This window comes from Micropterus salmoides, unplaced genomic scaffold (genome assembly GCF_014851395.1).
Source record: "Micropterus salmoides isolate LMB-PRFRI ecotype aquatic unplaced genomic scaffold, ASM1485139v1 Ms_hic_scaffold_7, whole genome shotgun sequence".
NCBI lineage: Eukaryota > Metazoa > Chordata > Actinopteri > Centrarchiformes > Centrarchidae > Micropterus > Micropterus salmoides.
The window spans coordinates 16,997,368-17,011,785 of record NW_024044459.1 but is presented as its reverse complement, the minus strand read 5'-3'; the positions used below and the strand labels follow the sequence as shown (position 1 = coordinate 17,011,785).

Genomic DNA, 14,418 nt, shown 5'->3' with positions numbered 1-14,418 from the left:
CCATAAAGGGAGACGAAGCAACAGTTAAAGAAGCAGGAAAGAATGTTTCTGTGTGTTTTTTAATGTCAACGAGAAACAATTCAGAATACATGAAACTGTTCCGTGTCTCAGTCTCTTCAGACATTACCCCTACAGGAGCCTCGTAATGTGTGAAAACATGAGGTGCAAAATGTGTTGCCCGAGGCAGATTAATCACTAGACGCATGCACGCACACACACACCCCTTTATTACATGAACCTCTATTGCTTCTTTTGGGATTTAACTACACACACACCATGTCTATTGCTCTCTCTCTCTGTCTCACACACACACACACACACACACACACACACACACACACACACACACACACACACACACACACACACACACACACACACCTTTCTCCTTGGTGTTGAGAGGCAGGCGTTGCTCTATAAAAGCTGCGCCCAGCGGAGGTAAAGAGAGCAAAGCACAACCTCTATCAGCAGGGGACAAACACACACTCCGACACACACAAATTAGTGCAGGCCTGTCATACACACAACACTCTCTCCTGGGATATGAACCCTCTCGCCCTCACCTGTCTCTTGTGCTTCGGTAAGTCTGGACTTCTACTTATATTCTGTGTGTGTGTGCAGAGTGTGTAAATGAATGAAATGGAAAGAAAAGGAATGTAAAATGGTATGAGGACAGTGAAGGGGACAAAATAAGAAAAGGAATGCCTCTGCAAGTGAGGACTTGTCCGGCAGGAGAGAGATAGTTAGGTGTTTTAGAGAAAATGATTTGTGTGCAACACCTCTGGTTCTTAAAAAATCTATAAGCAGACCACATTATTACTAGGTCAAGTCATTGTACAGTAGCACTAGATGCTGAGAAAGGCCAGCGTGTTTCAAATTCTTCACTGACTCTGATTCTTATTCATCATTGTTTGGTATGAAAAATGTGTTCAGGTGCAGTGTGGTTCTGGATGTGGACTGGTTGTACTGGTTTCACTGCTAAATGTGTCTAATTTGCAAGCTCAATGTTTAAGGTGAATGGATGAGTCAGATGTAAATGAGCCAAGATTTCTGAATACAATGCCAGTATAAAGTAACTTAGCAAGTTCCTGGTGACCATAGAAGAACAAATGACATTTCATCAAGTTTCATATTCATCTATTTTTCCTGGTTACTAGTTTACTACTAGTCACTTGTTGCTGGTATTAGGTTACTACTAGTAACCAGGAAACACACTTTAAGCAGAAAAGTAAATTTCCAGGAGAATTTTAATTGTAATTTCTTTATGGGGGTTTCAGACTCTTTCTTTTTTTTCCTGTGTCCTTTTGGTTTCACAGTCTGCAGTGCTCTGGGTGCTCAGGGGTCAGAGGCCACATTCTCCAGTGAACTAGCTGGAGTAACAGGGGATCCAGCCTCTGGGGAGGGGCTCCAGAGTTTGCAGAGCGACGATGAAGAGCTGGAAATAGACGAGGAACTTTCAGGAGGAGACAACGAAAATGTCAGCCTCCATGGTACAACAAAGACAAAATCTTTTGTTCTTGACCTTGATTTCATTCCACTTCAAATGCTGTTTACGTTGGGTGGAAGCTCATACGTCACAGCTTTTTACCTTTAATAGGTTTTTATTTTACTATGGAGCAAAAGTCATGGATGCATATTTCTTAGAATGCCTTTGTTGATTCTATGAACATTTTCTTAACTTAAACATCATGAACTGAAACACTGCACGCCATTTTGCTTTAGGAATTTAGGAATGTTGCCAGTTATATAATATTATAATATCAAATAGCTAATTTAGTAATTTTCCCAAAAATATCCGGCAATTTATTGTAGCCTGTAAGGAATAGAGTGTACAAAAATAAGAGCAGAAGAAAATACACCTTTCCACATAAATAGATATTGTCCATGACAGAGATCGTTTTCAGGAAGGCTTTGTTGATCATATAATCATTTTTTTTCAAGTTATAAATCTTGATTTGAAATTTTGTTTTACTGTCACAAAAGTGAAAACTGTTAATGGCAGCCAAGCAGGAATGTGAACATTTAAAATATTGTCACATCAAATTGCTCCTTTGGTCCAAAAACACCCAGCCAAGCTGCTGAAAGTAATCTTTGGTTTAGAGGGTAGACAGATAAATTATATGAACTTTCAGTCTTGAAAGTTAAAAAGATACCATAAACCTTAGCTACAGTTTCAAATTTCTCCTGCTACAGAGTTGCATCCCAACAAAGATGAGAAGAAGAAAAAGAAGGGCAAAGGCAAGAAGAGGAACAGGCAAAAGGCCAAGAGCACAACTCCTTTAAACCCCGAGCACACGTTCTTCACCAACGGATACACGTCGACTTACAGCACCACAGAGGATCCCTGCACCTCCACCCACCTGGGCTACTGCATTCACGGTTACTGCAAGTACATAGAGGGCCTGCAGGAGCCAGTGTGTATGTGAGTACATCATCAGTTCACTTTGTTGTTGTAAGTTTGCATGTGTGTGAATATGAGTGCCTCAAATAAATAATCCACATGTTAGTTTTTCAGACTTACAAACTACATTCATAGATTAATATTTTAATTTACCAGTTAATATGAGAGCTGGCTTTGCTCATTTTGACTAATAGGCAGATTCGGTCAATTTTGCACGTGTGCAAGTTTAAATTTAAAATTTAAATTTAAATTTCTTTCAAACATCCAAATAATTAGAGTTTAATACCTGTTGTCACATCTCCTCACTGGGTGATCAATTTGTTCTGGTAACTCTCGGCCCTGCAGATGTATGAAGGGTTACGACGGGGAGCGCTGTGGGATCCAAACTCTGGAGACAAGTAAAACCCAGCCCGATAACAGCAACATTTCGGAGTTGGTGCAAACGGTGTTAGTGATCATTGCTGTGGTCCTGTCAGTCATCAGCTGCACCGCCATCCTGCTCATGACCTGTGCTCAGTGAGTATGCAAGTGGCACACAGCTATGTATACACACACACACACACACACACACACACACACACACACATTTTAATTTAAAAGCCACACTAAAGGCTTTCAGAAAGAACATTAGTGTTTGTGGATGGGAAGCCAGTGAGTGATCTTGTGGTAAAACTGCTGAAAACTCCTCAGAGATGGCTGAAAAGGTGCTGGTAGGGACTTCACGTTGTACCTCAATGGCAGTCTAAAGTACACAAGAGGTAGTGATAAGAAGTGTGGTAGACATGGGGAATTTAACAATTCCAAAAGATTTTGATATAAAGAGGAAAGAATTAGGAAAATAATATCATATGGAGCCCCGAGACTGACAGAATGTATTAAAATACATCAATAAATAATATTGTTAGTTAAATAATTAAAAAGAAATATGAAGCTTTCTACTTTTCCTTTAACTACCAGTGAAAATAAATTTCAATGCATTAAATCTTTTACTTATCTTTTACTAGCTCATTTACAACTCCTTAGTTTTCATATTTTTGGGGATCTCTGCGCCCATTTAATTACTTACTTAGTTCCCCAATGCAACATTTCCCATTTTCCCAAGCTTACCTCCCATTTTTGCACATGAATGTAAAATTTTTACCAGATGCTCCAAACTTATTGGCCTAAATCATGAAGAAAGGTAACAGGAAAGACCTTTTTAATTTACCCTGTCTCCAACATGATAAAGAAATATATAACATTGTTATCGGTGTGACCTGCTTCTCTCTTCAGCTTTGGTATCACTTTTCACAATAGGTGGAAGTATAATAAGACAAGACCTGATGCCAGTAGTTTAGTAAAAAAGCCCTCTAATTCTTCTTTAATCTTTGAAACTGTTATAGGGCAGGTTATTGAAACATGAGGGCAACCATCCACACCCCGGTGTATCTCAACATAACACACATTACAATCCACACATCCTGCCCAGAAACACTTTCTTGGCATTTGAACTCACTGACACATCAAAAAGCACATTAACACACCCAAACACACCCACACTATACAGAGATTGCTCACCACCTTGACAAGATGGACTTAAGGCAGCTTTCATTATTCGCTCTTACTTTTATTGTAGACTTGTAGTAAAATCATAAATTGTGTCACATGAAAGAATGTATGTATTACTCATGCTTTGTGTTAACCTAACTTGTGTTGCTTGCTGTAATTGTGCAACAAGTCTTTTAATGTGTAATCAAATGTCCTTATCAATATGTAACTAAGTCCAATAACCAGCAGCAGTGCAATCAAAGCTTTACAGCCACAGTTGGATGAAATACTTAAGTGAGGTGGTGAAATGAAACTACCTCCAATTTAATTTCTAATCAAAACACCCAGAAAACTAATAGAGACGTAACAGAGTTAATTTTAATAATCAATGCACTTTATGGACTGTAATCCACAGAAATCACTGCCAGAACACAACAAAAACACACCTTAAATTTCATTTGTATTGACAGGATCAAAACCGTGTAACTGACCCCGCACTCATGCCTTTCAAGTAGCTCCACTGCGATTATCTGATAATCACAAGAGTTAAAGCTGGCTTTTATACTCATGTTGAATGTCTTTTGTAGTTATAGGTCGCATAAAAACTTCCTGGCGTCCTATCTGGGAACTGGGACAGAGCTTGAGAAGCTACAGAAACCAATCGGTGACGTTGTAGTGTGAGGGCGTCAAGTAATGATGAGGTAAGTGTCCCAAAGGTTTTGGCCTACTTGTGTGTACACAAACATGTACGTCTCACTGTAAGTTTATACTGAATCAAATCAACTTTAATTCTGACACAGGTTACAGGTTACGCTATTAAAAAAAAAAAAGCCCCTTTCACAACGACCACACCCGCTGTGTCTAGTACTGAGACTAGACACAAACATTAGCAGCTCATCATTTGAGGAAGCGTCACATTCAGCAAACACATCAGTTAGTCCTCCCTCTAAAAGTATTTTCTCTTGTAAAGTTAAAAGTGAAACATACTGTTTGAAAATACAAACAATAAAGCATAAAACCAGACTCGGTCTTGCTTGTCCAAGCATAAAAGCGATGCCGCTAAACAGGGTTACCAGTATGTTAGAACAAAGCCGCAGTCTGATCTTATTTTTTTCATTGTCATATTAATTCTCGGACTAACTACTGTAGATCTGCAATACAGAAAAAATTTTGTTTCTGTATTTCCATGTCTTTTTATGATTATCAACAACATTTTTAGCAAGATATCATAAATATAGTCATCAAGTGCATATTTAATTCTTTCATCTTGAAACATTAAAGTATTTAATTTCAGTAAGATATCTGCCAACTAACGTTAGCTTAACTATCTACTTAGCTATAGCTGTTGTAGCTGGAGACAGTTGCAAAGTTCAGCAGAAAAATCATCGTTCACTGGATAGAAATGCGGAGCCTGCTTTTGTCTACCTTTGTCTAAAATCAAGAACTGGCCCCTCTGTAAATTGCCTGTACAGTTCTAGAAAGAACAGGTGTAGCACTGTAATGAAGGGGGGCTGGGCTTGGCGAGCAGGCTGGGACTTAGAATGGAAACCCAAACCTTGACCAAGCCGATGCTTAGTTTAATGCCATTTGTGCAAGCAATATTGCTGAAAGAAAGACATGTTATCAGGAACTCGTGCATTTCTGGCGGTACATATTTTGGTGATGTATTTCTTCCAAAAGTCTTGCTTAAGACCTCAGAGGGCGGTGTCTGGCCTCTGCTCACGTGAGCCTTAAGCCAAACAGGAAATCGTGGGCTCAGAGAGTGACAGAAGAGCCCGCGTCCGCCTGTTGTTGTTATTGAATACAGCTTGTTGCATCACGCAAAGAGGAATCCCCACTAGAGGTATTAGTCTGGATTAGGGTGTCTCGGCCTGTCCCATTTCTGCATTGCATACCAGCGTAAAGAAAAACCACACACTCGATCGTACACATTCACCTGTGTGTCCAAATAATAACAGTACTGACACACTGACTGTGCACGTGATTACCTTGCAGTAAGACCTTAATTAGTCCACTTAGATGTGGTCAGATCACAGTGAGCAACACATGCACGCACACATGCAGACTTCACTTGTTTAGACACACAGAAATTTTAGCTTTGAGACAAACAATGCAGCCTTGCAGAATTCTCCTCACAGCCTGTGAATCACCCAGTGTCTGAGAAAAGCAAGTCTGGCTCACACATAGAGTGAATATTCAATTCATATCTGTAGGAGCTTAACTTTCTAGAAATGTGTCTTTCAACTTGTAAGTTGTAAGTAAATGGGATCAGGGTAGGTCACAGTCTGACTCGCTTACTGCATGACCATGAATTGATTATGGTTATTAGTTTGCAGGCTCTAAATAGTTTTTTTTATGTGTCATGACTTGGGTCTTATTTAATAGTTTTAGTAGCTTTTTGCCGTCATTTCTATTGCTTATGATAAGATATGGGAAGTCAGCAACATTGCCACAGTGACGTCTGACTGATAAAAGGAGTGGTTAGACAATTAGATAGATTATAAACAAGCCAGCAGTTTAGCTCAATTATTTAAATCACTTATTAATTATCTGGATATAAAACCAAAAGTGAACACACCCAAAATATTGCCAACAACTCAACTATGGCACGTACAGTAGGTCAAAGTTGAATTACATATTTTTCTACTAACACAAACTTATTTCATTGGAATCTTTTGTAAGGTGCTATAATCACATACAAATGTATAAATAGTGGCTTTAAAAACAATATCTGCCTAAATGGTTTTACTGACAATCTTTGAGGAAGCAACCAAAAAGTGCAAGAACAGAATTTACAGATGTAAATGATTTGCATGTCTGTGTACTTCCTTAATGGTTGATTTCTTCCAAAATCGTTTTAATTGTACATAAAATACTTTTACAAAAAATACATTTCTATGTTTTCATATTTATTGATTTCTCTCTGTCTTTCCTCAGCCAGCCGCACGACTCCAAGACGAAGTAGAGCAGAGGAGTCCGAGGACCTGAGAAAGCAGTATAGTGAATAGACTGCTTAATTATATGCTGTGGGGAAAAAACAGTTAGAATGTAATTTATTTAGTGTGATTATTTATTGCTAACGACTGTATGAGTGTTTGTATGTTGGACTATTGTTATGATGTCTGTTATGTGCAACTGCTGAACATCCAGTTCCTTTGATTGTGATTGTTCTGTTGGTTTGGTTTTATTTATTGCACTGCTGTTGTTATAGGTCAGAGAAATGCTCTTCATCTCACACTGGAAAAGGGATGGAATTTGATCACTAATAAAGTGTCTCAGTGTTATGTGAGAGTGTTATTTGTTTATATTCCCATCTGTGGATGCATCCCATACCTCAGCAGCCTGCTCACCCATACAACTCAGCCTTTTAGGCAAACACTGATTCGTCAGATGAGAATAACCCTGAGAGAAGCTCTCAGAAAGCTCCCTGACATCACAGAGGAATTTAGAGAATCATTAGAGCAACACAAAAGCATGAGAGACTGGAAAGTTTTTTTAGGTGTGTGTGACAAGCGTGACCATCAAATTAATTTATCGTTTTAGCACTTGACTCCAGATAAATAAATCAACTTATTCAGAAAGAAAAACTGAATAGTGTTTACTGTACACTGTCTGTCTGTCATTAAACCACCACGTTGCTATGGCACTGCAGTGTTTTCAACAGTGTGATGTTTAAAGCGTTGTGAATGGGTAGACAACGTACTTTTGCACATGCAGACTGGGAAAAGCAGTGGGGGTGTGTCTGGTCTGAGGTATTTTGGGTAATGTCTAGGTAACTTGATGTTATCTCAAATACAAACAAAAGACTTGAACATAATTATATGGTTCAGTACAAAGGAGCCTAGAATAGAACAAAGAGAGAAACACAGTTTCACATAAAACACAGTGAGACACAGGTGTGTTATAGGTCAAATGTATTTTTAGAGCACTATAAAACAACTGGTTTTTGCACAAATGTAATTGTGCAAAAAGATTATCACAAGATGCAAGTACCTGAATACAGGCATATACATAGTGCATACATGACACACACACACATACCCACGCATACAGACATTCATGCATATCAGACCGGAGTTTTGCTGCAGCTACTCAGAAGGCCCTGTCTTCAAAAGTGCAGCACAAAGTGAAATCAGAAGCAAGGCAAATAAACAAGGAAAGAAAAAGTGTGACACAAACGTTAAAGCCATAACTACAACAAGAACATTATTAAATTTCAAGCTTAACGTGACCCTTAAAAGAAAAGTATTAATAGCCAAACAAACTTCTGGCTGACATTTTTTATGGCACTGCATTTTGAAGATATGAGCTTAGTCTCACTTGACTCTATTCTTGGAACTGTATGGGAGTGGTAAGCAGATAAATATTCATCTCCAAAGATAGTGGCAGTGTCAATAACCTACAGTTTATGATTTATGTACAGTATTTATGAACTCCATGTCACGTGAACATGCATACACATTTTGCATCTTTGTTTCCTCAAAATTTGGCCTGGCGTATTTGGTATCTTTGGGAACTTCTGGATCTCCATTGGTTTTTATTTTAAGCAAAGCTTATTTGAATGACAGTGCGGTTTAGGCTAAATGTGAACAAAGAAATGCAGCAAATTTAAAAGGATGTGTGACTCTGCAAAGGTTATGATAATCACATGCCATGGCAAAAATGGGGCAAAAATTTAATTTTAAGTACATTTTGTACAGTACAAAGCTTGGCTTCACTGCATTAGTTTAAATGACTTACCACCAGGAGGTCAGTGAGATTCCCAGTAAGTATGAAACCTCAAGAGCAGCAAAATAACTTTATATCAGATATCTGAAAATAAAGTCAGAATTCTGACTTCACATGTTGATGTTAGTATAGTAAGATGTCAAGAAGTCAAACTATTTTTTTCAATTCTGTGAACTCACAATTGAGACTTCTTTCTCAGAACTCCAACTTCAAGATTCCCAGAAATGTTTTACTTGGAATTGTTCTCATCCCATAAAGAATGTTCCCCTTCGAGGGAACTCGAACTGCGTCGGTGACGACAGTATGGGAACGCCTCTGGGCGTGGCAGGGCTGAACTATGAATGAGGCCCTAACTATTTCGGTCCTCGTCAGCGGAATTCTCGTCCCTGATCGGGAGCTCGTTTCTGGGTTTCTCCCACTCGAGGGGTGAGTCCGGAGAGGCTTGCACGATCTGGCTCTGAGGAGCTAGATGTGCTTAGCATGGAGAATGACTTCGGGGAAATGGAACGTCATCAGCCCTCGCCAGGATACAAGGAGTTGGAGATCGTGGAACAAACCCTTCTCTGCACGGCTGTCTACGTCCCCCCGGCTGGACTACGGCAACGTGACGGAGATCAGACAGCACGGCGACGGAGCTAGCTACCTCTCTCCCAACCACGCCTCATCCCTCCGGACGCCGGCGCTCCCCGCCAAGCCATGTCGGATGACGTCCGATTTGGTGGCAGCGGGTCGAGCTGGTGCCAGCCTGCACACGATGGCTCTCTTGCAGGCATACCAGGCCGATCTCCTTCGGGACTGTGACGTAAGGGGAGGACCTGACGGAGCTCCGTAGAGAGACGGACTTGGCTCTCCGTGTGACCAAGGAAACGGCCCGATCCATCGGCCGATCCATGGCGGCTTTGGTGGCCACAGAGCGCCATCTGTGGCTCAACCTCTCGGGCATCCAGGGGAAGGGGAGAGGGCTTTTCTCCTGGATGCGCCCCTCTCGCCTTCTGGCCTGTTTGGCGAAGCAGTGGATGCTGTCGTCAACAGGTTCCAGCACAAAACTCAGGGAGAGGCGTTTGAGCAATATCTCCCCCACCGCTCAGACTCCAGGACCGCGACGACTCAGGAAAGGCGGACGCAGCCTTCGTCCAGCACCTACCGCAGCCGTCGCTTCACAGGATCCCCCTCAACCAACCTGGGACATAAGACGGCGCTCTCGCCCACAGCCCCCCGGGAAGACGGATCTGAGGACAGTCATTCAGTCTCGGCGGGCCCGGGGGAAGAGGTCCTGAGACTTCAAGTAGGGGGACCCACCACCACCCTCCACCTCCTCCCCCTCCCTGCCCCCCTTCCCCTGAGAGAGGCCGATCGAGGTCCCCTCTCTCATGGTGGCTCCAGCAACAGGCGTTGTTTCTCCCACCACTTCAGCGCTCGGGACACGCTAGCCACCGGCAGGCCCTCACCGATCTGTCCACCCCGAGAAGTGGCAGCCGGAACACGACTGGGCTCACAAACCGTGGTTCACCGGCGAGTCTTCCCTGGCAGTCCTCCGCTTCAGGGCGCCACCGGGGATTCCCGTGGGACACCGGCCACCAGCCCCGAGGGGCTTCGCGAACATTTCCCAGTGGGACCTGCGCACTGTAGTAGATGGCTACAGACTGCAGTTCTGGGTTTGCCCCCCCAGATTCTGCGGGATGGTCGGGACTGCAGTACACGCAGAACAGAGCCACGTGTTGGGACAGGAAGTCCGCTCTCTGCTAAAGAAAGGGGCCATAGAACTCATTTCCCCGCCAGTCAGAGAAGCCAGCTTCTACAGCCGATACTTCCTGGTTCCCAAGAAGGACGGAGGATTGCGTCCGATTTGGATCTGCAGTCCCTGAACCAATCTCTGAGGAGATTCAGCTTCAGGATGCTTACCATCCCCGCCATCATCAGTCACATCCAATCTGAGGATTGGTTTGTCACGATAGATCTGCAAGATGCTTATTTCCACATCTCCATCCGTCCCTCTCACAGGAAGTTCCTGAGGTTCGCCTTCGGGGGCACGGCTTACCAGTATCGGGTTCTTCCGTTTGGCCTAGCACTATCTCCCCGCACATTCACCAAATGCATGGATGCAGCTCTGGCTCCGTTGAGGCTTCAGGGCATCTGCATACTGAACTACATCGATGACTGGCTCGTCCTGGCCCAGTCGCGAGAGTTAGCGGTTCGGCATCGAGATGTTGTCCTCGCCCACCTTCAGCGTTTGGGGCTGCGGCTCAACGCGAAGAAGAGTGTGCTGACACCGACCCAACGGACTACATTCCTATGGGTGGTATGGGACTCAACGACAATGCGGGCCCACCTGCCTCCCGCACGCATCGAGTCCATTTTGTCCACAGTGACCAGAGTGCAGTTAGGCCGCACCATCACTGTAAAACACTTTCAGAGGGTGTTGGGTCTCCTGGCAGCAGCGTCCAGTATAATACCTTCTGGACTACTGCACATGAGAGCCCTGCAGTGGTGGCTAAAATCCAAGGGATTCTCCCCGAGGGGAAATCCGCTCTGTCTGATACGGGTTACAAGCAGGTGCCTTCGTTCCCTGTCTGTATGGAGGAAATCGAACCGACAATACGGCAGTGGTGGCCTATTAGAATCACCAGGGGGGTCTGCGCTCGCGCCCATTATGCAAACCGGCACATCAGATCCTCCTGTGGTCCCAGCAGAGACTGCTGTCCCTCAGAGCGATGTACATCCCTGGGACCCAGAATCAAGGAGCAGACCTGCTGTCGAGACAGGGGCTGAGGCTCGGGGAATGGAGACTCCACCCCGAGGTGGTGGAGTTATTATGCGAAGAGTTCGGCCCCATAGACATGGACTTGTTTGCGTCCCAAGAGACAGCACACTGTCCCCTGTGGTTCTCCCTCTCGCCCCCAGACCCGCTAAGGCTGGATGTCATGGTGCAGACACGGCCGAGGCTGCGTCTGTATGCGTTTCCCCCAGTAGCTCTGCTCCCGGGGGTTCTGGAGCGGGTCCGCCAGGACAGTGTCAGTCTACTACTAGTAGCCCCGTTTTGGCCGGCATGAGTGTGGTTCTCGGATTTAATATCGCTCCTCGAGGGCCCGCCCTGGCAGGTCCCTCTGAGGAGAGAGCTGCTGTCCCAGGCGGAGGGCCGGATCTTTCACCCACATCCCTGTGGCAGCTATGGGTCTGGCCCCTAGAGGCGGGCCTGATGACAGGTGCAGTCGAGACGCTGCTCAGCTCCAGAGCTCCGTCCACGAGAAGGATGTACGGCCTAAAGTGGAATGTGTTCACCACCTGGTGCAGAGAACGGGCGGTGGACCCAGTTACCTGCTCGGTAATTGTGATACTGGAGTTCCTCCAGCAGCGTTTCTCCGCTGGCCTCTCCCCGTCCACGCTCAAAGTGTATGTGGCTGCCATTGCAGCATTCCACGCCCCTCTGAGTGATGGGCCCTTGGGGAGGCTTCCACTGGTCGTGCGCTTCCTCCGTGGAGCCCGGAGGATGAGACCCGTGACTCGTTCCAGGGTTCCCACCTGGAACCTTTCAGTGGTTCTCGAAGCACTGGCTGAGGCCCCCTTCGAACCCCTGGAGTCGGCTGAGGCCAAGCACCTGACCCTTAAGATGACCTTTCTCCTCGCTATCACCTCTCTGAGGAGGGTGGGGGATCTCCAGGCACTTTCGGTTTCTCCCCGATGCCTGGAGTTTGCCCCGGGGAGGGTCAGGGCCATCCTGCACCCTTGTCCAGGTTATGTCCCTAAGGTTCCAGCTGGTCCATGGTGCTGCAGGCGTTTCATCCCCCACCTCATGTGACGACGGAGGACGGGAGACTTCATCTGCTGCATCTGAATATTTACACTCTGAGGTCTTCCCGGTGGAGTAAAGCAGACCAGTTGCTGGTGTGTTTCAGATCCCCCAAGGCTGGGCTCCCCGCTTCTAAACACACCATCAGCAACAGGATCATTCAGACTATTTCCCTGGCCTATCAGGTGCGTGGTTTGCCTTCACCTATGGCCGTAAGGGCGCACTCTACCCGAGGAATGGCGGCATCTAGGGCCCTCCTCGCAGGGGCGTCACTCCATGATTTATGTGACGTGGCTGGCTGGGCCACCCCTCACACTTTCATCCGGTTTTACAGTCTGGACCTTCCTTCTGCACCCGGCACCCGTGGGCTCTCCTCCTAGTCATGCCGTCAGGTTCTGCATGCTGGGGGCAGGCAGGGTTTCGGCGCGGCCTAAGTGGGTATCTTGTTCCCATAGTGTCATCACCGATGCAGTTCGAGTTCCCTTGAAGGGGAACGTCTCAGGTTATGTATGTAACCCTTGCTCCCCGAGAAGGGGAACGAGACACTGCGTCGGTTCGCCACACCTCACCCCGCCTGGAGTGCCTTGCTTCATAGAAAGGGCTAATGTGTCCTATGTGCCGGCGTGCTTATATACCCCCTCCGGTTACGCCGTCACACACTACCGTTCTAGTAACACCAATAGGATTGGAGTAGTTTCATTCATAGTTCAGCCCTGCCACGCCCAGAGGCGTTCCCATAGTGTCGTCACCGACGCAGTGTCTCGTTCCCCTTCTCGGGGAACAGGGGTTACATATGTAACCCGAGACGTTTTGATGATGACGTATAACTTTGCAACAAGTCCCAGAGATTTCAATCAAATTTTTGCTTTGAATGAAAGAAGAAAAACATTTTAGCAATTCAGCGTCATAGTAAATACATCAGATAGTCAAATGAGTCTGCTCCATGTTCCAAAATCTGTATCTCTGATCTGGAGAAATTCTTCCATATCATATACACAAACATTACACATATGCAGAAAGCAAGGCAAGTTTATTTGGATAGCACATTTCAACAAATTCAAAGTGCCTTACATAAAACACAAAAGGCATCACAACAAAAGGAAAAAAAAAGGAGCTATAAACAGACATTTAAATAAGCAGAGTAAGTAACTCAGTGTGGTGTAAGATATTAATCAAAAGCCTAACATTGATTTAATAAAGGGCAGTGGCAAACAGAAATTCTCCGGCCTTGATTTAAAAGAACTGACAGTTGCAGCAATTTTCTGGGAGTTCCTAATATATGGAGCTTAAAAACTGAACGCTGCTTCTCCATGTTTAGTTTTGACTCTGGGGACAGAAAGCAGACCTGTCCCAGATGACCTGAGAGGTCTGGGTGTTTCTTAATGTAGCAGAAGATTTTTTTTGTTTGGCCCTAAACCTTTCAGTGCTTAATAAACCAACAGCAGTATTTTGAAATAATTTATTTATTTAAAGTAACTTATTTTGTTGTTTTCTATCATCTGAGCCAGTGGAAGTATGTAGATGTTAAACAGAAGAGGTCCCAGAATTGAGCCCTTAGGAAATTCCACAGGTCATTTTTGTCTGCTCAGATATACGCAGTACCTGTCGGATTCAAATTGTCGGATTCATTTAGTACTGTGCCAGAAGGTCCCACACAGCTTTCCAGTCGGTCTAGTAAAGCACTGAGACCCCATGGTCACATGACTGCATAGGTGTCTTCTTAGGGACTCTTCGAAAAACAGCTCCTGGGGCGTCAACGCCATGGTTGCTCATCTATTAGACCTCCTACCATAAATACATCCCGGACCCTTTGCTGCATGTCATCCTCTCTCTTCTGCCTATCCTTTCTCTCTTTCTCTACAGTGATTGTCTAATAAAGCAGAAATGATGAATGAAATCACCTTTTTAGTAAAAAGAAAAACGGCTCTTGGAGCGCCGTGGTAGGCAAACAGTTACAGGGCATGCCATTTAACCA

The 14,418-nt window shown here is 44.6% G+C and overlaps 1 protein-coding gene across 1 annotated transcript; it reads left to right on the top strand.

Annotated features, from left to right (window-relative positions):
* The first annotated feature begins 454 nt into the window (after positions 1-454).
* areg (amphiregulin) lies at positions 455-7,212 on the top strand. The gene is made up of 6 exons (XM_038702594.1): positions 455-580; positions 1,317-1,490; positions 2,194-2,422; positions 2,747-2,917; positions 4,516-4,629; positions 6,866-7,212. The coding sequence occupies exons 1-5, from the start codon at positions 544-546 to the stop codon at positions 4,607-4,609; spliced, it is 705 nt and encodes a 234-aa protein (XP_038558522.1). The 5' UTR covers positions 455-543; the 3' UTR covers positions 4,610-4,629; positions 6,866-7,212.
* The last annotated feature ends 7,206 nt before the right edge of the window (positions 7,213-14,418 follow it).

Coding starts and splice junctions, on each gene's coding strand:
- areg (XM_038702594.1), top strand. CDS start 544: ATGAACCCTCTCGCCCTCACCTGTCTCTTGTGCTTCG. Junction 1,491..2,193: donor CGAAAATGTCAGCCTCCATG/GTACAACAAAGA, acceptor CTCCTGCTACAG/AGTTGCATCCCAACAAAGAT. Junction 2,918..4,515: donor CTGCTCATGACCTGTGCTCA/GTGAGTATGCAA, acceptor TGTCTTTTGTAG/TTATAGGTCGCATAAAAACT.